This window comes from Coloeus monedula (assembly GCF_965178545.1).
Source record: "Coloeus monedula genome assembly, chromosome: 5".
Lineage (NCBI taxonomy): Eukaryota > Metazoa > Chordata > Aves > Passeriformes > Corvidae > Coloeus > Coloeus monedula.
The window spans coordinates 22659554-22686303 of record NC_138785.1 but is presented as its reverse complement, the minus strand read 5'-3'; the positions used below and the strand labels follow the sequence as shown (position 1 = coordinate 22686303).

Below are 26750 nucleotides of genomic sequence, written 5' to 3'. Positions count from 1 at the left end.
TCCTTACTTGAATTTGATCCTGAAATTATTTTAATATGCTTAAATTCTCACTTTAATGTTTTGTTTCACTCACATAAAGCAATTCAAGCTGACCTGGAACAATCACATGCAAGCTAAACTTGTATTACTTTCAGCAGGAGTCTTGTAGTTGGGTTACAGTGAGAAACAAATCCTGTACAAGAAAGGCTTGCAACATAGTTGGAGATGCCTTTCTTTCTTTTCCCTCCAGTTTTCCAATAAGATTGTCTTTTAACCTCTTGAGCACTAACTGGAGAAGTTTATAATAACTTTTTGCACACCGTAGTGTTCTGATCTCTGTACACTCTGCTACAAGTCACCAACTCAACAGCTACCCAAACATGAGAACTGAAGGAGGAGATGAGCATCTTGCACAACCTTTTCCTGACCCAAACTGAATAACACACTAACAAAGTTACTATTTAGAAGTTCAACAAGGCAAATACTTCACCTTTGATACAATACAGCCTCTCTCAGGTGAGGTTTTACAGTGCTTTTTGAGATGAAGAGATGAAGAACAAAAGCAAACCACACTAGCGAGAGGGAACAATAAGCATGACCAAAGCAGAAACATGAATAAAGTTGGAGACCTTGGAAGTAAAACATCTTCTCAGAAATATTCCTACTTATAAATGAGGTTAGGGGAATAGCAGGTTAGTGTGGCTTTGTAGGTTTTCCTCTTCGCCCATCCACATAAGGACACCTGTGACCTGACAGGGTGATTAGGTCAAATGGAGACGCTGAAGTTCCTTCTCACAACGTGTATTACTAAAGAGCATGAACTGACAGAGCACTCATAGCTTAAACACAGTATTCATTCCCTTATCACAAGAAAAATTCATGCAACTCGCAGTCTGTTCCAAAGAAACGATCTGAGGGAGTAAGTCATTACAGAAATACGGAGTGCATGAGCCTGGGCACCCTCCACGAGACCATGGTGCCAAAATGCAGATTTTTGCAGAGAACTCTAGCTGATGTTATGCAAAGTTTGGGCCAGATACTACCAATGGTGACAACATCCCCTTACAAATCTGATATTAACCAATTCATCCTACACTTTACTCTCCCCCCAATACAAGACCTCCCCAAAACCCTTTTACCTCACACCATAACCATGGCACAGGGACTGCTTTAACAACTGCACTCCTAAGGAGTTCAATACAAAAGGCTCAGTGTTCCCACCAATAAAGGAGAAGGCAACATGCTCTCCTCATGGGCCACACACTGAGTGCAGCATGTTGCCACACACATTCCTAAAGCCTGGGAAATAGTAGCACCCAAACCAGGACCCGTGGGTAGGGGAAGGGGGGGAGGAAATCAGGGTCTTGCAAGTGTTTCCAAATGAATGCATGAACGCAGGGTGATGGATATGGACTTGGGCACTCTTATTGGGATGCGCATTGACTGCAGCAGCAGTAACAGGGTCAGTCCCACCTTGCCTGTGTGTTCCACTGTTGCTGCTAACACAAGGAGTCACTTATGCAGCACCGAAAGGGTAATTGTTAGCCTGACTGAGAGTTACTCACCCACTGCACCTTGAGTCAGAGTCACAATTTCCCTCTCTCACCAGGACCAGTCACTTGGTGACTCAAAGGTCTCTGTCCCGGGGGTTCATCCCACTAGCTCCCAGATGTGGTTGGCACCCCCAGGAGAGCATCCATCCCAAAGGAACAGGCTCTCGTTCATCCCCAGAAGCCAAGAGCCCAGCCACTCTCAGTGTCTACCACCCCAGAGCACCCAGAGGACCGGTGCTCCTATTTACAGGAGCTTCTTACTAACATGAATTTCATGAAGTGTTTAATTGCTTCTGAAGTGCTTGTCTCATTAACTAAACAAACTAAATGTGCCAAGGGAAGTACCAGCACTGGCAGCACTATATTTTGTAGCCAAGACTCATATTGAAGAGCATGACAAGACTAAGTCAACTGCTGAAGAAATTAAATTCCAAGCCCTCCAGATGCCCAAGCAAACCAATTCACTCCTTCAACCCGCTGCATTTAACTGGAAGGAGGAAACTCAAGCCTCTGAGAATTGAAAGCATATAAAACTCAAATAAAAGTGACAGCAGCACAAGATGTGTACCAGGCAAGAGGCATGGTTTCTTCCACATTCCTATTAAACTGAGGAGGGGAAAAAAAAACAAACCAATACCACTTTTCTGCATAAAAAAACTTTAAAGCAGAACATTCTCTTTCTTTCTTCTTCCAGGCTAGTACAAGCTACTAATGCAAACAAAAAATAAAAGAAATACCAACCAGACATATAAAAATCCTGGTGCAGCTTAAAGTTTGCATTCAAATGTCAATGTGTAGAGTGATTAACCTGCCTGAGGTTACACCAGACCACCCTGCTTGTCTGTTACCATCACATGCACTTCCTAAACACTAACCACAGCGCTCACTGAACATAAAATAGCTGTCATTCCTCCCCGTTGCAGAGAAGACACAAGCAGGCTGGTTTCCATCATCCTAAGGAGTACAAGGCTGATACAGCAACTCAGCAGCAGAAGAGGCAGGTTGGAACAACAGTGATCAAGCACAACCCGATGAAGAACAAAATCTTCTGTCACATTCAAACACATCAAAGTGCGTTTGCTACAGCCCAGAGCAGAGAGGGCAATACAGAGCCCTGCATATAAAAGGGCACGCAAGAAGATAGAGAAAATGAAGGTATCAGAGGAAGTAAATCATTTGTGAAGCTTTGTGAAGTCAGATATGCATATGCTGTGTAGCAGCTTCCTTTATATCACTGAATCTAAGCCAGGTCAGAAACAAGTGACAGGTAATTTCTCAGCACAGGCAGGGAAACTTCTATGTCCCTGGGGCGGGATTACACAAACCTCCCCAAAACAAAACAAGAATGTGCTTTAACTTCCAATTTATATCACTAAACATGACACTTCAATAACAATGCCCTGCAGTTACAGGTAGTTCTCCTGAAAACCAAATTTTGAGGAGCACATATCCCTAACTGAAAAGCTGATGATATTACCCACCAAAAATGAAAGTGAAGTCTATTTCTGTGCTCTTTTATCACAGCATGTGAATGGATGAGCAGTGGCAGTAGCACAGGGGCTGGGGGTGGTACACAGGGTCAGGGGAATAGCAGGATTGAAGGAATACAGACTTATGTCAGTGCTCAAGGTTTTTGGAGATGGAGCTGAGGAGCTCTCAAATCATAAAGCCCAGACTTGCAATGCCAGAGGAAACACCCCACAACTGGAACAGAATTTTGAGTGACAATGTAAACCACATAAATACACATCATCACAAAGGTGATTCCAGGCAAGCTCCTCTGTTTCTGGGACATGCCACACAAAGAAATTGGCACTAGTCATAGAGATAACCAACCCCGTCCGCCAGCAAAAAACATTTGTATTTCTTTTTCCAATGAATATGATCTTTCTTTTTTTGTGTATAGAATGATTGATAGTTAAGTTCTGCATAATTAAATATTTCTAAATATTATTTTCAAATTTTAAATAATGTCCAATTAACACAATTTAGCACAGCTGCCCAAAAATCTAATCTTGGTCAAATGCTGTTTCCCCTATATATACCATCTGGAAGTAAAAATAAAATCACTTTAGCCTAATTTAGTGCTACGAAAGGCATGAGGGTGGTAAGGAACAGGAATTAAATGGCTCACAGCCATTTATCTACAGACAGACGTGGTTTAGAAAGCAAGAGCTTTGTCTTCCGAGTTGTGAGTTTAATTTGGTTTAAAAATAAAAAGGCAACAAAAAACCCAAATCAAAACAACCCTCCTCTCCTCCAAAAAAACCAAAACAAAAACTCAAACAAAAAAACACCCTGCCAAGTGCAATTAAAAAAGAAATGGAAGAGCAAGCGATAGAGAAAAGTCTCCAAAACAGACACTGGCGCCCCAGAGCCTACGTGTTGAACAGTGTACTCCAAGTGTGGCGTGGGCTGCCCAGCAAGGGTCTAAACTTTCATCTGGTACTCGGGGGACATGAATGCAAGTTATTTAAAACCACAGCACATCCAGCCGGCACGTCACTTTAATATTCTGCTATAGATTGTGTTACAGCTATGCTTTATAATGAACCTTCGGCTTCATCTCCAGTTCTCTGGTGAAGCAGAGCAGCGCCACAGCTTTAGGGTTTTAAGAACTACAGGAGCCAGTTAATACTTCTGCCAAATCCAGATGTGCAGAAGTATCCCAAAGGCAGTGAAAAAATGCCATAAGTTCTTGGGAAAGGGTCTCGCACTGAACAGAGATAGACAAGCTGAGTTTGCAACTGAGACTAACTATGATCTATGGTCTCTTGATCAGGTTTACAACTCCAGTCTTCACTGTTTAAGTGGGAACAAAGGCCTCGTTTTAATGCAGAAATAAGAACAGCATTCAGAAGTATCCACCTGAAGTATACTTAGGAAAAATGAAGGGCTTGGGTGCTTTCCAGGGCCGGGCTCAGCCAGTAATACAAGAAAGTGCAAGAGGTCAGAAGAGGCAGGGCAGCGAGAGCGGCTGTGCCGTGCCCGGAGGGCTGGGACGCGGCCCCGGGAGCACACACGTGGCGCGGCGCACAGGGACACAGGGACACAGGGACACAGGTCAGGCGGGACGGGGGACAGGCCGTGCCACAGCTGTGGCATCACCTCCATGCCTACTTCCCGCTAAAGGGCAAGGCAAAACCAGAACAAAGCCCTGAAACATTTCAGACCTCTGCTCCTTCGCAGGCTGGCTAACAAACCCTGTGCTTCCGCCAGGTATGTGGAATGCAACAAACAAGAGGAAAGAATTTGAGACCTTTGCCACTAATCTATCTTGACAATGAAATTCATCCCTCCTTGTCTGAGACCCCAGTGAGGGAAGGGGCTGGAAAACACACGAACAAGGTTGGTTTTCACTGCAAATTCAAGCACAATTTAGCAATCACCTTTTTTTTTTTTTTTTTTGCAGTGTTGCCAAGTAGGAGAATAGTCAGGCCACAGCAAACTATTGCACGTATGAAGCAGCCCTACAGGACACAGCCCGAGCCACACCTTCCCTAGAAGGTGCCAGTGCAGATACTGCTTTTCGTGGGAGCCAGTTTCTAATCCTGGATCGAGAGTTCTGGTGGGTGCTTGTAGAGACTGAATCCACCCCAAACGGAACGGCAATGCTCAGCTGTAATGTATAAATACCTACTCATCATGAAGATTTTGGTAATAGGGCTGCGCTGAAGAATTTTTAAAGGCATGACCCCTGCAGGTATTTGTTACCACCTCTGTATCTGAGCTGGTATGCATCAATAAAAAGCTGGGCCTGGCACGACAGCTTTCCAGAGCCTGCTGGCAGCAGATGAGGTTGTACTTTGAACAAAAAACTTAGTGTTGCAACATCTCTCTCCTCATCGTTCTGCAGCACTAAAATAAAGCAGGCAGAGACACATATACATACACATTCTTTATGTCTACACTAAAAGCTAATAAACATGAAAGCCTACTTATGTCAACATGAGTCTGTTTAATCCTTGCAATAACTTACAAATTGGCTTTTCAAGAGCTTCAAGACATTCTTGACTAAGGAAAATAACACACTAAATCAAGTTTCAAATTTCATTAATAGCTCAAAATATTTTCTGAGGAGCACCAAAGTAAATTTTTCAGTAACTGCTGATGAGGAAGAGCTTTTTGAGAGATATCATCTCATCCTCCCCTCAAGGGTGTGACTATTTGTGTTTTGATACTTGCTTTTTTTTTTTTTTTTTTTTGGTAGCTTGGCTCAAATACGCTAAGATTTTCTTTTTTTTTTTTTTCAAATGCAAAAAAAATTGAGTTCTGAGAAGAGCTCCAAGTCTTAGAAGAACTGAATAAGAGAAACAAAGTACAGTTTCAGCCGCATTCAAGACCAGCAGTGAAAAGGAAGAGCAAGGCATATTTGCAAGGGAAATACCAGCTTCTTATTTCAGCTTTGCTATAAAGGAAAAAAAAAAAAAGTGGAGAGGAAAAGTAGTAGAAGGTAAGACCATTAAGGAGATTGCTGGCAATAGGTGACCACTCCATACCAAGGATATGAATGCCAATATCTGCATGTTCGAGTGTCCAAATTTTAGCATCTGCTTATATACTAAAGCACAATGGTCAGAGTTGAATGGAATTTGCCCACAAACAACACAAAATTTCTCATGTACCCTGAAGAAACATAAAACATTCACCCAACAGCCAAATCAGCTCTGTGCTGTATTCTTCATTTGTCTGTAAGTTTCCGAAGCCAAAACACATTAATGAAAGCAAGGAAAATTCTCTTGAAAACCATGGTTTTATTCATCGCTTTTGAAAATATTCATTTACTAGTATCAAAATACATTTTAACACGTGGAAGAAACAGGATTGTCTAAGGTTTTCTTTTCTAAGCAGTAACTCTTTGTAGGCAGACTTCTGTTTGACCAGAAAATTTATGAAACTCTCCTAAGATATATAGGAAATATTAACAGTATTGCAACAAATACACAAAGTGAAGCATTTAAAATTAAAGAGGGTATGTTTAGGTTTGATACCAGGAAGAAATTCTTCAGTGTGACAGTGGTGAGACACTGGAACAGGTTGCCCGGAGAAGTTAGGGGTGCGCCATCCTTGGAAACGTTCAGGGCCAGGTTGGATGGAGCTCTGAGCAGCATGGTCTAGCAAAAGGTGTCACTGCCCATGGCAGGGGCATTGGAAGTAAATGATCTTAAATGTCCCTTTCAACCCAACCCATTCTATGATTCCATGATTTTTTTTTTCCAAGTTTTACTTCAGACTAGGATAAATTCCCTTCCACAAGTTTGCACATTGCAAATTTGCTGCAGTATGCAAGTCTGGAGTGCCCTAGGAAGTACCCCAAGAAGCCTGGGAAGGAGGCACCACACTGGTGGAGATCTATAATGCAGCAGAGATGGAAACCATGAGCTCTGTACCCAGAGACAACATACAGGAAATGCTCAAGTAAATTACTGTCTGGGTGAGCCAAAGGAGGAAAGTTCAGGGGGTATTAACATTTTTCTATGTGATGAAAAACAGACTACAAAAGGTATGAGAAACAGATTTGTCACTATACAGCTTTCCACACGTATCCAGCTGCCAGAAATGCTAAATGGCACAATTCAAAAAGGAGGCATCACGCCAGCTGTCATATTCCTCTACATCAAGAGCAAATGAAATAAAGAAAGGAAAAGATATTAAGGCTAGAGTTTCTCTTAAGGGGATTGTATTAATTCAATTTTTTTCCCACAATGTGTTAGTTAAAAATCCAAGAGCTAGTCTAACTTACAATAGAGAGCCCTTTCTTGCACTGAAATCCAGCTTCAAAGTAAATGCATTGAAATTATGCCCTGTAATAACTGTGTACAGTACTTTGCTTACACATTTGTTACGTTCTGCTCTCAGTTACTTATTTTAAACAATAGCATATGGAGACATAAGGCACATATTGTAAGCAACATTCTTTCTTCTCTGCAAAAAGAGAAGCCATGAGAGTTTACATACATTACAGGCCCCATGGTTTACAATGACTGGGCCCAGCCCAGATATGTATGCAACATCATCTAGACCTTTTCCACACCTACTTCCAGCATCTTTATGTCGTAGTGCTTTTTAAAAGTAGCAAATTTATAAATCAAGCAGTATATTTCCTACACATCTTCAAGAAAGATTCAGGTTATTATTATCTGCATATCTACTTATTCCAACATTTCTTCACTATCTTACCTGCCATGCTCCATCCCCTATTTACAAGGACTTCCCACAAATGACATATACTTGTTAGAAGAGCAGCAAACACAATAAGCAAAGAAGTTTTGTGGAGTAATACAGAATTTTCACCGGCTAAAGTTTCGTCTCCTCCAGATGAGAAGAAATCAGTGAAGCTGTCCCAGGAGAGGGGACCTCATCCATGTATATAAGAATTTAAAAGGGGAGTGCCAAGAGGATGGAGCCAGGCTCTTTCCAGTGGTGCCAACCTATAGGACAAGAAGCAACAGGCAGATGCTGACGCACAGGAGATTCCTACTGAGTATGAGGAGGAACTTCTTTACTGTGTGGGTGACCAAGCACTTGAGATTGCCCAGAGAGGGTGTGGAGTCTCTCTTACTGCAGATATTCAAGAACAGGATGCAATCCTGTGCCATGTGCCCTGCTTGAGGACGGATGTTGGACCAGATGACTCACTGTGCTCCCTTCCAACCTGACCCATTCTGCGACTCTGAATCCTTGAAAGATAAAGGAAGCTCAAAACTTTCTTCATTAAAGGGCCTATCCACAATGGAAGTTGGGACTCAACGTGCTTCTGACAGAAATTACAGGAATAAGTGTATCTATTCATCCTCCAGCTTTTTCATCTGGATATACTGCAAGCAAAAGAGACCCTCTGCCCACAGCTCTTCACTCACTGCTCTCAACCTCATTATTTCAGTACTGCACCAAACAGCTTGTTCACATCTGCATGTTCAGTACTTGGAGAAAAGAAGTTACCAGTTCAGTTCTCATTTTAAAGGTTGGAGAGACCTTGTTCAGAGTTCCTAGCAAGTCATGCCCGAGAAATTCACGAGGCCAATGCCTGCACTGCCCAGTCCCCCCACACTGCCAGGAGTGGCTCCATAGCATGGTGGGGGACATGCTGCCCCTCTGCCTGCAGCACCCCACACTCCAGTGCTAAATGAAGTCCTGAGCAAGAAATTCCCACACACATCCACTGAAAGCCTTCTCCACCTTTTAACATTCCTGGCCTGCTGCAACTTGCAATGCCTCATAAAAACTAATAGAAATATACTTCCCCCAGAGCACAATCTGTCAGAGGATAATTCATTTATGACTGGGCTGAACGAGTTTCAGGGCACCATGGGCTTCCTGGAAGGCAGGAAGAATTATTCAATTATTCCACACACCACCACTACCACCTCTTTTGCTTTGCATATGCTGACACCAGAAGCTGGAGCTACCATTAATAATCAACCAATTTACCCAATTTGTTTTCCTAACAGGGTGAAATTCTACCACACATGCCATGTACTGTTTAGTTCTGAAGATCTCTAGCAAGCCAGCTGCTCTGCAATTCACTTTCCTCTACCACATATACGTGAAACTGCATACACCATGTCCCAATAAAACAGCTTGTAGACAGTCAGCAACACTTTAGTCACTATGTAATTGATTTAAATACTTGAATTTGATGCAGCATTTTCAGAAATTTGGAGATTTGACATGTTGTCTGTTTAATTACACACAACCCAGATTATAAGAGATCTGCAAAAATTTGCTCCGGGAATTAGGAAAAAACACCTAACATGAGCAAAATATTTGGCAGAGCTCTGTGCCCAAAAGTCCTGAAATATTTATAATGCTACTTGACCAGCCAGCGCTGCCACCCTCACACATTCAAAAATCATGAGTCAGGCCCCAGAAATAAGTAGTGTTTTTTAATCTCACAGTTTTATTGCCAAGATACACTCTGAGGTTTTGCTGGGTTTTCCAACGTACCTTTCTTAAATGTGCAATGCAAGACCAAAGGATTATTTCAATGATTTAAACTGAATTCAGATTTTGATACAAGCACATCAATACAAAGGACTGGGAGCTTAAAAGCAACCTCCCACAATGTTCTCCTCCAAAAATTCACAGTTACTGTGACACTCAAGAACAGCAGCAGCAAAAGTAACTGATTTCCTCTAAAATCTTGATTTCAGCGATTTTGAAAGGGCTGCTTTAGGAATATCTCTTCAACAGGCAGGAAGACATCAAGAGGTTGAAGATAGCTATGTGTGGTCCTGATTAACATCCAGATGAGATTACTGGTGCATATCTCAAAGCACTTCCTGCTCCTTATGGGATGACTGACAAAACAAACTCAGATCTGTTGCGCTGCAGTGTGGCCCCTCTGATGAGTTAGATTTTGGCTCCATATTATATATGGAGCCTTTCAACAACTCAACCTTTATTCTTCCTTGCAGCGTGAAGAAAAGGGATGGGGGGATGGCCAAAATGGTATTTTCTGTGTGCTTTTTAACCAACACTTTGCTTGTAGACTCCATTTATTGATGAACAGAGATCAAGCCAATAAAGCTGCTACTTTATGACGTTTCACTCTATCACATTATAACAGCCTCACGGGCAAACAAAACCTAAACCCTCTGTGCTATCCTGAATCAGAATGGCCTGAAGCAGCTGAGGGAAGGAAGCCACTAGGATTGCCATGATGTTGGGAGAGCAGAAGGGATCTTGTGGCAGGGTCCAAAAGACAGCCCCACACACAGGGTAGAAAGAAACTGGAATACATAGTTGAGTCATGCCCAGGAAGGTCAAGAATCTGTCAGGAAACTGAAAAGCAGAAGACATCTCTAGACCCATTTTGCCACCTCACACGTAACACCAGCTACAGAATTTTCCCTAGAAGCCAGCAGCACTTTTGGCCTGGAAACCCAAAGCATGCATATGCTGCTGACAGTGTTTATTCAGGAATCCAGTAGTACCCAAGTGCTCATAAAAGAGCAGCTTGTTTTCTTGATGCTGAAGCATTTCCTGCAAGTGCACCAATAAAGCAAAAGCTGCTTATATACAGCCCTGCTCTTCTCACGTAACAGAAACCCAGTGCTGGGAACAGCAAACCCAAGACATACTACAATCTGGAAAGGACTGGCACAGTAAGGAAAAATGGGAAGGAAAAGGATGGTTACAGGCTTACAACACAGTACTAATGCAATTCAAAACAGTGGCAAGCTATCCCTATAACTACTTATACCACCTGCTATACAGAGTTAAAGCTCTTACCACTTGTCACTTGGAGCTCTCTAACAAACACAGTATATATTCACTAGTTTTTGAAGTTTTTTAGCTTGTGAGTTATTATTGCCTTTATTCCTATCCCTTCACATGCTTTTTGAATACTAAACCCTGTTAGTACCACAAGTAATAATGGTTTCTGAACAGCATTTCTCTTAAGTGATAACTAAGGGCAAAAACTCCTGGTAAACTTATTTCAGCAGTAAGACACAGGTGCTCAAGCTAAGAAAAGGAAGGACAAAACTTAAAGGCAGTACAAATTGTGTTCTTGAAAAAATGCCTTCCTCTTTCTGATAAAACAGGCAACAAACTGAAGGACGCAAACCTACTTGGCAGAAACTGAAAAAAGTGGCACTAGAAAACCAACTCTGATTCAATTTGAGTGGTTTGCTATCTTAAATACCAAAGTGAGGTTATTTCCTAATTCATAATGCCCATTGTGATGCACTATGTTTCCTAGAAATGACACTAACATTACTTAAACATCATTGCATTGAAGTCTAAACTGTTTGCATGCCACCCCTCTCAAGTGTACTCTTCTCCAGAAGCACAGCAGTTACACATTCCACTATGCTCATCTTTATCCCCTTACTCTGGATAATATTTTTCTTCATGAGGAATTCCCTCTTGTGAGGCCTTATCTCCTGTATCCAGCCCCCTTCCAAGTCATACAAACGTTCCTCTCAAGGGAATGAGTCCCTGCTGCAGAATAGAAGCTGAGTAGGTAATCATCATCAGGGCAAAACAGGACAGGAAACTGTCTACAAAACCTCATTTTGTACCCTGGGAATATGCTCCTTGCTAAAGAAATGGAATTCTGAAATGGAATGTAGAAAGTAGGAATGGGAAAATTAGGATGTGCAATTAAGGAAAAAAAAAAGTACAGAATGAATGACAGGGGAGGCATTCAGAGTTACCAGAAGCACTGGAGGCACTCATCCTGTTGAGGAAGTCAGGAACCAGTTGACGTCAATGACTACAGCATCCAAAATCCTGTACTTGCTTCCATCCCAATGCCAAAAGTGTGCCTTACATTTGCAAGGAGGAAGCAGTGGGGAGAACACCCCAGCAGTTTGGCCTTCCACAGCTGTAGGAGGTTACAAAGTAAAGCATCAGGACCAACTGGTTTGCCCTAAATCCTTCTTTTGACTGCTCCAATCAGAGTTTCCTGTGAGCAATTTCCAGTTATTTCATCCCACATCATCCAGGACAGAGGTATAAACGGATCTGAGCTGTCAACTGCAACAGCAGCAGTTTTCGTCAGGTCAGGTATCAAAACAAATTAATGTAATTTTAAGTTTCAACAATCAGCAGTTTCTACATTTTAAAGCTGAAGTGGAGATGTGTCAACAGAAGAAAATACTCCCACAGAGGAGCTACTCTACTGGCCAGAGAGTATCATGTTCCCTCTGACATAAGAGGGATGGTGATATTTTTATCCAGAGAGACATTGCAAGAATTCAGGCCTCCAAGCTTTAAGTGCACACCTCATGGAAACCATTGTTAGGTTTTCACATTGAAAGTGAATTGCATTTCTAGACATTTACACAAAATTCATTCTTTCGCTCAAAAAAAAAAATCTACTCATCTGTATTTTGTTCATAAGCTCAATTATTTAACCCATGGTTTAGAAGCAACAGCTCAGAAGCAACTACCCAAAAAAAGGACATGCTCTAAGGGTAATAATCTCTACATTAAAAATTCTAGCTTATACAATAATTGCATACGGCAAAGAGAGAAGGGGATGGAGCATCTCTACAGCATTTCCAGAGCAAGAGGTAGCACTATTTAAGCACTTGATTTACTGATGGAATTTGAATGTCTGGTCAAAGGCCTGTTTCCTTTCGAGCTCTCTGGATGCCATACAAACATCTCTGCAAGTCAGTTCACCTAGGCTAACAGCCACTGACTCCTGCATCTTTGAGAGAAAGTAGAAAGTTGTCTGGGAAAGGTCAATTGTCTCCTCCAAGCAAGCCTGTGCTTCTTTCTTCCTGGTAACAACAGTCTGAAAAACCAGAACTGCAGAGTCCCAAGCCGTGATGTACATCAACACAGGGTAAGCCTTATGCAAGAGTCTTCTTATGGAAACAACTTATATGCCCACAATGGCACTTTTGCTTGAGTGTTTTTCCAGTGCCAAGGCTTGGGTTCTTAGCATTTATGGGATTATGATTGATCTGCACAGTACCAAACTAATTTAATTTACAAATTATGCTCTCAAAGGAGATTCATGTAAGCCCCTGCTACAATGACTTTTGATTCTAGCCAGCTGCCAAAATATGACAGCTGGAAAGTGGAGAGAATAGAATGTATTCATAGCTGACAGAAGTCGTTATTTAATAAGCATTCAGCGGCAATTTTCACAGCTTAGTACGCTGACAGACATGTCCTAGCAAGTCTGGCTTCAGCACTTTTAGCCTGTACTGTCCCCAGGTATCTGCCACCACTGTGCCAGCAGATCCAGTTCCCATGGGCTGAGTGAACCTCTGCTGCACCAGTCCCACCTACTGTCCCTGCTTAGAGCACTGATGGAGGAAGTCTCATCATGGAGTTGGCTTTGAGCCCCGCAATGACAATGCAAGCACAGGTTTTCTTCTGCCAACCTTATTCAGCCAGTGATTACCACTGACGGGGGTGGGGGCCAGTTCACACCCAAGAGGACTATTTAGCATTACAAGATCTTATTCCCACTTTTGAGAGGGCCAGTATTTGGGGAGGGGTGGCCTTCCTCACACCTCTCTGCATTAAGAAAAGATTTAAAGAAGACAGGAACTCAGGCTCAGGTAGCATGCAAGGCTCTCCAACCATTAATGCTTCCTGATTGTGGCCCCTGATGACTATTTACATTACATTTGATCAAGTCATTAATCCAACAATCAGTCCCTCACAAAGAACGAGAGCACCATCCCCCAAGGGTTAAATATATCCTGAACATACATTTTGCGGGTTGCCTTTTCATTTCTGAACAAGTGCTATCATACTGCCTTAGACACTGGGCAAAGAACACTCTAATTTGGCCTAGATTCAAAACACTGTGATTTGATAAGCAGCTGCAGAAAGCCAACAGGAGAACCGTCTGAAATTCAACAAAGGCAAGTGCAGGGTCCTGCACCTGGGAAAGAATAATCCCATGCACCAGCACAGGCTGGGGACTGATCTGCTGGGAAGCGGCTCTGTGGAGAAGGACCTGGAGGTCTTGGTGGACAATGAACTCTCATGAGCCAGCAGTGCCTTTGGTGGCCAAGAAGGTCAGTGGGATCCTGAGATGCATCAGGAAGAGCATGGACAGCAGGTTGAGAGGAGTGATCCTGTCCCTTTACTCAGTCCTGATGAGGCCTCATCTAGAGCGCTGTGTCCAGTTCTGGGCTCCTCAGGACAAGAGAGACCTAGAGCTCCTGGAACAGGTCCAGTGGAGGGTGACAAAGATGATTAAGGGACTGGAGCACCTCTCTAGCCAGGAAAGGCTGAGGGAGCTGGGCTTGTTCAGCCTCAAATAGAGATGACCAAGAGGGGACCTCATCAATGTCAGAAACCGACACACAGGAAGTTCCACGTGAATTTGAGGAAGAACTTCTTTACTGTGTGAGTGACCAAGCACTGGAACAGGTTGCCCAGAGAGGCTGTGGAGTCTCCCTCACTGGAGATATCCAAGAACCATCTGGACACAATCCTGTGCCGGGTACTCTGGGATAACCCTGCTTGAGCAGGGAGGTCGGACCAGATGACCCCACTGTGGTCCCTTCCAGCCTGACCCATTCTGTGATTCTGTGTGAATTTATCAAGATGTGTTTGATGTTTAAGGCTTTACAAGCCTTCCATTTCCCTATTGGTCTAATAAAAGCAAGCCCAACCCTACTTCCACAAGCTCTGTGCTTTGTAAATCTCCACTGATTTTTTCTTCGCTTTTTTTTTGTCTCTCCTTTTAAAGGCATTAGGTAAAGAAAATTATAACAGCACAAAAGGTATTGCTCAGATAAACAAGCAAGTTGAAGACAAACAATGCCATGAATCTGCCATTCCATGTCTTTCACAATGTAATGCAAAGTCTAGAACCACGAAGAGAAAAGGTAGAAAACACTGGCAGCCTTGGACTCAAAACTACACCTGGTTTCTCATGTGTAAGATGCACACTAAAAAGAAAAATCTTTAATAGCAGATGCACTGTAAACTTTGCGATTGAGCTGCTCTGTCTGGCAGAGGGAGCGTTTGCACAGCAAAGCTGCCTTTTTTTTTTTTTTAAGGGTTCTGAACAAAATGTTCTATAGCTCTATAGTTAGAGTTTCCACCAAAGTGATATAATCTTTTTAACAACAAAAATACACCTTTATTTATGTCTTCATATTATATATTTAGAGCATTTTGCCTTGGCTCTACAGAATTCCTTTTTAAAAATCTCAAATGATATTGCTACCAATACATCATCACACTTAGAGACACTTTGATCATTTTCTACATAGCCTGAATAAATTTTGGGTGCAAGAATAACTAAACATAATCCAATTACATTCATAAATACAAAAGCTTAACAAACAGGGAGTCTTACCCTCCTGAAACTGATGCACTCTACATTAATCCAGGCTTAGCATCTAAATCACTAGGCAGGGTTCTTCAAAAGAGCTATGAAATAATTAACACAAAATAAAAGTTTCTGTTGCCTTCCCATGGTAAGTACTTCATATTGTTCTATTACTTGTTAGGGAAAAAACTAGATACTGTGTTAGGTCATCCCTTAATATAGACCAGGATAAGTCAAACTTCTTTCATATCCAGTTAACATGCAAACCATTTGACCTTTCCAACAGGACTACTAGAGACCTGGCAAGATCCACGTTTTAGCCTATGGGACTTCACACAAGGCATTACATTTTACTTTAGGGCTTTGCTACAGGCACAGCCGACAGCAGTTGCAAGAGTTCATTCGTTCAAATACTTTCAGCTATCTCTTGCATTTACCTCTACTAAACTTAACTGTTTAAGCTGAAGTTCCCAATAAAAGAGTAATTCAAAATGAGAAAAAAAACCTATAATACTAATCCATAGTGGTAAAACATTATGGACTTTTCTACTTGAGATTTTCTGGCCTACAAGTCTTCGTGCTCTGTGGCTGCTTATCCAGGAGTTTTGGTGTACAGTTTTTGGTGCAGCACTTATTAATGTGCTTTAAGGGTGTGCATCATGACACAATCATCAACTTACAGCATGCTACTTTGTCCCCCTGCTACCTCTCTACTTGGGATAGCATACCCAAGCAACTACATGAAACCGCAGTGTCTTGAAGTGACAAAAGATGAAAAGCTGCTGCACGTGGGACACCACCCCAGTAACTGAGTGTTGAAAGGTGAGTAATGAAAGAAGTAGATAAATGGGAAAAAGGGGGAGGAACCCATGTCAACTCTTCTGAGAAAAGATAGTACCTCTCTCTGCAAATTCAGCTTGAGGACCTCGTATAGTAAGGGAACCTGAAGAGGTACTTCTGTCACATTTTCACTGCTGTTATTGCCCTGAAGACTTGAGTCATTCAAATTTATATAACACTGGCCTTAGCAGTGGCCTCCATCCCTTCTGTCTCTATTTTTGTAACAGCCACCTGTAGAAGCAAACAAACTTGATGGAACAATGGGCTGAGACCAACTGTGTAAGATTCTACAAGGAAAAGTGCCGGGTCCTCACTTGTGTCACAACAACCCCATGAAGTGCAACAGGCTTGGGGCAGAGTGGCTGGAAAATGGCCCAGTGGAAAAAGACCTGGGGGTACTGGTTGACAGCAGCTGAACATGAGCCATTGTGTGCTCAGGTGGCCAAGAAGGCCAATGGCATCCTGGCCTGTATCAGCAATAGTGTGGCCAGCAAGATCAAGGAAGGAATTGTACCCCTGTACTCATGACTGGTGAAGCCACCCTTGAATCTTGTGTTCAGCTCTGAGCCCCTCATTACAAGAAAGACACTGAGGTGCTTGGAGTGTGTCCAGAGAAGGGCAACAGAGCTGATGAAGGGTCTGGAGCACAAGTCCTGTGAGGAGCAGCAGGGGGAGCTGGGAGTGTTTAATCTGGAGGAAAGGAGGATCAGGGGGACCTTACTGCTCTCTACAGCTACCTGAAACAAGGCTGTACTACGGTGAGGGTCAGCTTCTTCTCCCATCAAACAAGCAGGACAAGAGGAATGGCCTCAAGTTGTGCCTAGGGAGGTTTACATCAGGTATGAGGAAAATTCTTCACCAAAGAGGTTATTAAGCATTAGAACAGGCTGCTCAGGAAAGTGGTTGAGTCACCATCCCTGGAGACATTTAAAAGTTGTGTAGATGTGGCACTTCGGGACATGGTTTAGTGGCGGACTTGGCAGTGCTGAGTTAGTGGTTGGAGTCAATGATCTTATAGGACTTTTCCAACCTAAATGATTCTATTCCTCATATTTGCTCAAACTAACCTCAGCCTCAATTTTCATTTTTTATGACCACTGGCAGAAGGAATATCACCTTCCCCATATTTCCACTGCCTTAGGCATATGAGAGACAGTTTTCTCTCACACTTTCCCTTATATTGGTAACATATGAAACCTATTCTTAAAAAGTCAAAACAAATAATAATTAAAAAAAAAAAAAAAAAAAAGCCAACAATGTTATCTCCTGGCTCCATACCAAAGCCAAACAAACAAACCTTTCAACACCATGTCTCTTCTCACAATGCCTTTTGATAGCCATCGGCCAATGAATAATGAGAAAAACAGTTACACTAAAAATAGCAATCTCCAAATGGTGGGGAAGTCGACAGAAGCTGTCAGGCCTCCAGGGCGAGATACTTGCAAAGAAAATATGCCTAATTTTTTTGCAGTTACTATTCAATAACTGCTCCTCTCTTTTGGCCTCTGGAAGGACTGCCAATTTTGCATCTGCTCAGAACATCTAATCAGAGTTTATTTTTTCACTACATCTGTCTTTGAGAAGTAGGCACTGCAAACAAATACTTTAGTTTTTCCATCATTAAATATTTAGCTTATACTCCTCATACTGTAACTAAACTGTCACTTATAAGCAAAAAAGAAGAACCAGCATTTTTTAATGTAAAAAGAATGTGCTCACACATCACATCAGACATCCCTTAGCTATAAGCTCTTTGGTTCCTTTTTCTCCCAGTACAGGCAGCTTCACTTTCAGTGGAATGACATTAGCAGAAGAACTATTTTTTTAAAAGTTAGCTTCCTACTCAGTCTGAAGAGACTGTCTAACAAATAAGGTCACAAACAGAATGAGATGCAGACAGTTTCCTTACGCCTCTTCTCCCGCAAGCCCTCCCTTCTTCCCAAGCCCACACACCAGTGCTGGTCTGTCATTCTTCAAACTGCATAGCAGAATAGACAAGGGAAGGAAAACAAATGGTCAGAGGAAACAGCCCTTTTCCCAATTTTCAGCACAAAGATGTAAACCACAGTGAGAAAAGAGGCAACTGGGAAATTACATCCGTACCAACTGATCTCTCTTTCCATCTTCAAGTCAAACTGAGGAGCTCTCTAAAGACTGTTGCTTGCAGGCAGCTAAGCAAACTCTGAAGCACTAACCAGCACTCTTAGGAGTTTCAGAACACTTGTTCATATTAAACCACTTGTGCAGCTGGGAACTTTGTAATCATCCAAAGAAAAACCTCTGCTCCTTCAGGACTCCATGCACAGAGGAGACAGGCTTTGGCACTGGTAGCTCGTTTGTCATTCTCAGTATATTTTTCAGTAAACCACATCTTGTAAACAGAATTAAACAGAACAGAATAACACTTCTTGCTTGGTAGCTTGGCAAATCCCATTCACTTCATAAGCACTGATAGCTCCTGTAAAATACAGCATTTGCTGCTCCAGGAGCAGCATCAGCAGGTACATACTGTGACATCTGACAGCATCTCTGAGCTGTGCCAGAAAGTTACAGAATTACAGAAAGGTTGGGGATTAGAAGGGATGTCTGGAGAGCATCTGGTTCAACCCTGCTGCTAAAGCAGGTTAACTTATGGCAGCTAGCACAGGATTGGGTCCAGGTGGGTTTTGAATATTTCCAGAACAGGAGACTCCACAACCTGTCTCATCAGCCTGTTTCACTGCTCAGTCACCCTTGAAATCAAGAAGTTTTTTCTCATATTCATATGGAGCTTCCTGTGTTTCAGTTTGTGCCCATTGTCCCTTGCCCCAGGCACAGGCTATGTCTTCTCCAGGTTCAACTGCCTCAGACTTTCCTCATAAAAGAGATGCTCCCATCCCCATCTCATCTTCATAGCTCTTTGTTGGACCCCTGGCCCCCCCTCCCCCCAGTATTTTCTGGTCTTTCTTGTATTGAGGAGTCCAGAACTGGACACAGCACTCCAGATGCAGCCTCACCAGGTCTGAGTATAGAGGCAGGACCACCTTCCTCTTCCTAACGCACCCCAGGATACCACTGGTCTTCTTGGCCACCAAGACACACTGCTGGCTCATGGACAGTTTGTTGTCTACCAGGTCCTTCACAGCAGAGCTGCTCTCCAGCAGATCAGTCTCCAGCCTGTGCCAGTGCACAGGGTTGTTCTTCCCCAGGTGTAGGACCCTGCATTTGTGTTTTGTTGAACTTCCATTATGTTCCCCTCTGCCCAACACTCCAGCCTGACCAGATCTGATGAATAGCAGCACAGCCTACTGATGTGTCAGCCACTCTTCCCAGTTTTCCACCACCAGCAAACTTGCTGAGAAGACACCCTATCCCTTCATCCAGGTCACTGATGAGTAAGTTCAACAGGACTGGACTCAGGATTGACCCTTGGGGAACACTGCTGGCTGCAGGCCTCTAATTAGACTCTGTGCCACCGATCACAACCCTGAGCTCTGCCATTCGGCCAGTTCCCAGTCCACCTCAGCTGCAGTAGTGGAATCCATCTTCAGCTGTATTTTGTGCAAACCATCACAACTCAATAACAAATCAAGCCAGCACACCAATGCCAGCAGCTGCCAGTAAGGGTTTAGTTAGGAGCTCTCAGTAGCTTCCAGGACGAAGCATAAAGTTACTGACACAATTATCACTGGCCAGGCCAGCAGTTCTAATGTTTCTCTCCTGTTCACATACCTGCTTGAAAGATGATTTCCCCAGTCCTCCATTAAAATAACTTATTTCATACTTACACAAAACTTGATTTTACTGGAAATGACACATATAGCTTAATAAAATAATTCACACAAACACAAGAGCAAGAGGCTCAGCCAGACTCGAGTCACTCAAAGCTGACATGCTCTAGGTCCATTCAAAACATCATTTTCCTTTATTGTCTTCTCACTATTTTCACACATATTAATGACCTCCCAACACCAGCGTAAAGAACATCAGGATGCTCACATGTGGGATGAATACTGAGCAGCTGACATGCTGTATTTGCGTTCTCTACTTCATCCCAAGGTGGGCTGCTCTTCCACTACTCCTTGAGTGTACTTCTTGCCATCAGATTTATTATCATGAGTCTTCCATCAACTATAAGCTTGAAACTTCAACACAGAACAACATCCTTGAAACAGTTGAAATAATGAAAACTGAAAAAACGGCAAAACCGAGGGGTTATTTCTGAGGGGGGAAAGGTGTTTGTTTGTTTTGGGTATTTTGAAGAAGAAAAGTGATCAGTGAAGCAGAAAAAAGCTGGCAGTGTGGGAAACACACTGAAAGAGGCTGCAGTAGAAAAACAGAGCTGTCAGTCAGGTCAAGCATTTCAACATGACTGTATTCCACTTAATTCGTACAGCAAGAGAAAAACAAATAGCAAAACATCTTCTGAAAGAGAATAGCTAAAGTTGCCACCAGGATTCAACAAAAAAGTAACTTTTAAACACAGGAAAACATTCGACAAACTTGCATTAGGTGGGAGGGTATACATTGCCTACAGACTACATTCCTCTTCAAGCTATAGCTTTGCTTGAATATTTCCTTGTTTCTAGTAGTAAATATTGCCATAAAACAGAGAGAAGCACCTTTTAGAGACTACATCACAAAAATTTTGATAAGCTGCTAACATGGAAAGCACACATTTGGAACAAATATCCAAACCTCTCACAGGTCATCCCAACATCATGAATACATCATCAATACCAAACAGCATTTATTTCAGTCTGCAGAGGACAGCAGTTTTGACAGTTCTAATGTTAGTCATGCTTATTGAGTTTATTCTGGTGATGTTAATGAAGCATGGGGAACTTACCAACTCCCAAAAAAGTAAAATAAACATAATGTTAATTCAGACTCTAAAGAAGTATGGATAGTTTTAAAAACTACTGCGTTGTACCTAAATAACATAGATCATGTTGTAGATACGATTAACCCCAAATTCTGTTAAGATGGTATTCAACATGCCCAAGAGCCACTTCACAAATCCTGCCTAGCAGTATGTTGGAGTAGTTTATTTCTAAAACTGCATTTGTTTCTTCTACTGAATGAGAATAAACTCCTGCCCAAACAAATCTTGTTCTCATCTCCTCTAGCTTTTTTTTTTTTTTTTTTCTGCATCACAGCATAGGTCTTGAAGGAGTAAGGAGGAGAACAGTTGCTTCCTTAATTAACATAACCTGCCATGAGGAAACAGTAAGAACAGCAACCCAGAAAAATCCAAGTTTGCATACCCAGGCTCTAGTAATTTCTACCTTCCTCACCACAGGCTAACTGCTCACAGTTTGCCATCTCTTGTTACACAAATGCCACCTCAGAATTAACTACTTGGAAGCCCTACAGTACACTTACATGTGGCAGCCTGAGCCACTTCAACACTTGGCTGTTAATAAACCTCAACCCACCCTTTATCCCTTATTACTTTCAGAGCAACTTCCTTCCCACGGGCCCTTCCTTCATGGGAACCATACCGCCCATCACACTCCCACCAGTGCTCCCGCCCTGCATCAGCTTCCCGGTGTTAAATTCCTGACCTGTGCAATGGCACTCTGCAGGGCTCAGACAAGTGCCTTCACCAGGCAGGGAGGAGGACTGGGAAAAGCCACCCTGTTGAAGTCCAGCCAGATACAAGTCCACACAACAGGTTCTGCATGCGTTTGTGTCATACAGACATTTATACTAAATATACATTTTATATGTGTCATATATGTATATGTAACTACGTGCATATGCAGTATATACTTACACTGATATATGTAAAAGCTATCCCATGACAGCAACCCCAGCATCACGTCTGTTACTTCCCATGAAAAGTGTACAGCTGTATAATTATACATAGCAGCTTTACAGCACTCAGCTATATAAAGTGACTGACACAACCCTGCTGTTGCTATTGGTTATGTTGCAGCTAGGCTGCAATATAGTAATTTACGAAAAATCAAATGCTATCTCTGCACTAATGTTAACCTTAGCTGACCACAAGAATTTCAACTGAAGGACACAAACCAGGCTCATTTTACCCTACACGGGCAACAAGGAATACGCCCATTTAAACTGTATCCTGTACAAACTCAAGTGACTTACTAAAAACTTTCTCCAAGGAACTGGGAGATCTTAATTTGCTCAAATCATTAATGAAGAGATTAACTTTTCAGATAAACAGCTTTAGAAACCAGTGTATTTTCTGAGCTCCAGAAACTACACTTTATTTAAACTTAATTTCAAGGAGTTTAAACTAAAGCAGGAAATTAGCCCTCAGCAGCCCAGCATTCATCTTCAGCATCTAGAGGACAAATTAAAAACAAAACCAAATAGCCCTCCTTGCCAAGGAACATAATTATGCTGTCTTATTGCTGTTTTGCTAAAATAATTTAATTAGCAGATACAGGAAGGAATTTATGCTATATCAGGAAAAGAAGGGCTTGGGAGGTGAATTGTACACACTGTTCTAGCATACCAGGAACATGGGTGTTGAATTCTTCCAGTAAAAACTATCGGGCCAAAGCTGGATTGGCACACCAGAACTATGCATTTTTTTTGACCCAAAGGAGGGGGAAAATAAAAAAAAAAAAAGGCACCAGGCCATCCAACACTTACAAGAGCAACAACAAGAGCATACTCTTAACTACAAGTAGGAAGAAACAGAGCAGCTGAGGAGCGGTGCTGAGGTATAACAGGTGATGTGGAGATTGTGCTTTCCCGCACATGCGCAAATTAAAATTCCAAAACCACACCAGTCCCCGTCTTTCATTATGTTCTGATCTTGTGGGCACTGACATTTGTTATTAGGGAATCCCAGAACTGAGGCTTTTATAGGTACCTATTTAGGCCAATTCCTCCAGGCTACTCCGTGAGACAGCGTATTTGATTCCTGCAATAAAGTTTTAGTCTAGGCTAATTCCACCACATGTTTCCTCTTTTAGATAGGAAGCCTGCTTACAGCAGGACTGCACTCTAGATCTCCAGGATAACAGAGGCCTCTACAGAAAAAGTATTACCCTTTCCTGAAACTGGCTGTTTCGCATGGCTTACTGCCTATAGTGCTTAACTGCTCATCAGTATCACGCACAAGGACCCTACGCAAGCAAGATCCTGTGCCTTTGTAAATCCTTTTCATGAAAGCTCTTGGACCATCAAATCAGTAGAGTGCTATCCACATCTCCAGTTCAAATTTCTCATTAGTGTACAACTAACCAGCTACTGAACAAGAAACTGAATTACAGTTCAGCCTTTAAGTCCCTGGAATTCAGGAATAAACTGCTTTTCAACCCCTTTTTGCCTCAGACATTAACTGTCCTAATCAGTACACAGGCATTTCAACAGCTCTCCAGTCTATTTTAGCCATATAAAAATAATTTTTCAGAGCCAAACTGTACTTTAATTTCACCAGCATAATCCACCAGTGGATAAGATAAGCCAAGACTAAATGAACTGGAAGGGTTTGAAACACTAGTTAAGATTAGCTAAAAATATCACCATGATGCATAAACCCAAATAGAAACCTGCTCCATCTCCCAGGGCAGTATCAATTCTGCAGACCCAACAGGTGTAAAAAATAATTCATCTTTGTCACTAAACTCCACGAAAATGCAGGAGGGAGAGAAGAGCTGTTGACAGAGTAGGGGCCATTTGTATATAAATGATTCCACATGGCAAATCAGATTTAAAGGTGTCAGGGTACCGAGCCATCAAAAGCCAGTCCCTTCACCCAGAGATTTCCATTGATCCTCGAAATTCAATACTGCAGAGTTTGTCCCTATATCTTATGTGCAAAGTGCTTCAGCCATCTGAAAAAGGCTTTGGAACTCAGCCCACACTGAAAGACAAGCCTTCCCTGAAAACACAGTTTTCAAGTAGGAAAGTAGTTAGACAGTGCTGGGTACAAAGATCATATTTGTTTTGACTTAGTTCCTCAAATCCTTTGAACACCAGTTCAGAGCACATTCTCTGTAAAACACTCATGAGAAACTGGCATGTTCATTTAAGCACATATTGATGAACTGCTATTTACAACTACTGTCATTTAAGGACATTTTTATTACAAATGGTAGGATTTGTAATAACAGACACCACAAGATCCTTGAGCAGCTAAGAGCTGCTGAATAAACAAGGGTAACACGAGTGATTTTTCCCCACTGTTTCCCATTTGAACTGCAGAGGCTCAGCCCAGCAAAGTAAATTGCTTGTTTCCTGTCAGCCTCCAACCTCTGCATCTGTTTTCTGGATGGGAGCAGGGAAGGGAATTCAAGGGTAGTTTCTTTTGTTATTTGAATAAGCAAATGCAGATAAAACAACCATTTCAAATGGACAAATCCTTCCTAAGCTAATTTCCTTGGAGCCTTCATACAATAAAGATTTATTTTCCCGGCTCTATCCCTCCCTCCCCGACCCCCAAGAGTCCGCCATGCCACAGGGCAAGTTGAGCCCCAGTGTCTGTAATTAATGGCTTTGTCTGAAGGTTGTGGGTTGGCCACGGCATAACAGATATCCACATGCAGGAAAAGAAGCAAATGCACTTACTCGAGAGATAGACAGAGGCACATTGAAATCCTTGCCCCCTTGAAGCCTGAAACCCCAGGGAGCCGGCCCAACCAAAGACACGCTGTAGTTGCTCATGATGTTTAGTATTCAAGGACCAAATCCAACTGATGCCTGCAGAAGAGGATTAGAGTTTTAATTTAAAGATGATAAAAACAAAAGGCACTGTCTGCAATTTTGAAAGCCTTCCTTCTTTGGCTGCATTCCCCTGTCCGCAAAACAGCCAAAAAGCCCACACCAGGTCTGTCATGACTTGTGCTTTTATTCCTCATACGTTGTTTCCCTCCATAGCTTAGGAAGAAACATAACTTGGAAAACTGCTGCTGCCAAAATGTTTGACAACTACTTTTTACTAACAAAACACTGCGTGGGGCAGGGGGGGTAAAAACACTCACCATTAAAGCTCAGCTTAAAAAAGTCAATATTGAGGCAAGCATGAATTGATAGCATCCCTTAAACCCAAGTATGGAAGACATTAGCACTACTGGCACATTCATTTCTAACAAAATTAATATCATATGCTGCCATGTCATCAGCTCAAAGCTTATTTCTAAACACAACAATGTCAAAGCATCACAACTTTGCAGTTAATCAGAAGAAAATAAAATCCCTGTGACTTATTTTATTTTTATAGCATAGCTTCATAGTGGCAGAACAATGTCACAGACAAGACAGATATTAAAACCAACCCTCAAAATGAAAGCTGTGAACTAAAGCAAAATATCCACAGCCACGACTCAATGGTGAGGAAGCAAAACCCAAGCATCACCCCCTCCACAAATGTGGGCAACAAATTACCTTTAAAAGGCAACTGAGATACTTAAGTGCTGTTCAGCGTCAAAGATAAGGGCTTCGGTTCCACCTCAGATAAGTAATGTTACAATGACATCTTAGGTAGTGGATGCCGTCTATTTTTGTATAGTTGAAGCCCGGCAGGAGCACACCAGGGCGGGCTGGTGTAAGACTACACCGGGGCACAGCCAGATTCCATACTCATATAGGGACATTTAAGGTGGACCTTCAGCCAAGCAGCAGCAGGCGGCTGCAAACCCCACCAAACTCTGAAAAGCCCGGCTTTAGCTGTTCATACGCTGCAGGAGGGCCGCGTTAGTTTCTCAGAGACGGCGGATTTTTCCAAATGCAACCCACCCACAGGGCTGTCGCACAGCCCCCATCGGTGCAGGGATGCCACTCCTCAAGAAAGCCATCCACAACGCACGTTTCTGGGTTCACCTCCCAGAGCAGCAGAGATCCCCTGCTCCGACTTGTTTCTAAATCAGTGAACTTTATTCATACCCACGGCCACTCAGGTAACCAGAGCAGGGCTACTGGCATTAGGCAGCACAAGATTTATATATTAGGAAGCAGAATTTGGAGCTTGTACCAGAGGTGCCCGGGTAACTGGACCATTCCCAACCTGCCCCTGCCTGCTGGCATCCAGCAAAGGGGCAGCTCTGACCCCAGGCGCTGACTCAACCCACCCTTAAAAGCCTCAACAAGCACCAGTGTACAGAAGGGGAAACACAAAAGACAGAGCTCTCCCGTGGCTAAAGAGGAAGAAAAGCTCTCGCCAAGTTTGAGCTAGGATTCTTAGGGGGCTTGCTCACCACTAAAGCGAGAACTAAGCTGTTTAATTGCCCTGTGCACAGAACTCTTTTAAAAAGAGGATCTAAATTAGTCAAAGATTTCTTTCTGCATAAAAATACAAATTGTTTTCACTCCCGCTAAATAAAATCCACTGCAGTGACAGGTCACTGTAAATTATGAGACTGCAGAAAAGGAAGACACATCTAGTGACCAGCACACAGTGCAGATGTTCCACACAGGAGAGAAGGCTTTACCTGTCAATAGAAACTAAAGCACTTGTGTGGCTTTTTCTTTTAACTGAGCAACAGCTAGTTACAATTACAGATCCAGGAAAAAGATTAAATTATATTAGGCATGGATACCATTCTTTTTCATTTGTAGCAACTAGAAATAGGATGGAAGAGACTGCACGCTGAAATACCGTGCATCCCACTCAGCATCACTCATCTTTCTCACTCCCTTAATTCTGATACGTCTTC

At 42.5% G+C, this 26750-nt stretch overlaps 1 protein-coding gene across 5 annotated transcripts in view; it reads right to left on the bottom strand.

Annotated features, from left to right (window-relative positions):
* The window catches only part of LOC309573116 (PDZ and LIM domain protein 5-like), an 80226-nt gene that overhangs the window by 52490 nt on the left and 986 nt on the right, over positions 1 to 26750 (bottom strand). For 3 of the 5 annotated variants that reach the window (XM_082281799.1, XM_082281802.1, XM_082281803.1), the window contains exon 2: positions 24667 to 24798. In XM_082281799.1, coding sequence (XP_082137925.1) covers positions 24667 to 24762 — 96 coding nt within the window. In that variant the 5' untranslated portion in view covers positions 24763 to 24798. Of the gene's footprint in view, positions 1 to 24666; positions 24799 to 25373; positions 25396 to 25482; positions 25674 to 26750 lie in introns of those variants that run through there. The other 2 variants (XM_082281800.1, XM_082281801.1) reach the window with 2 other exon arrangements.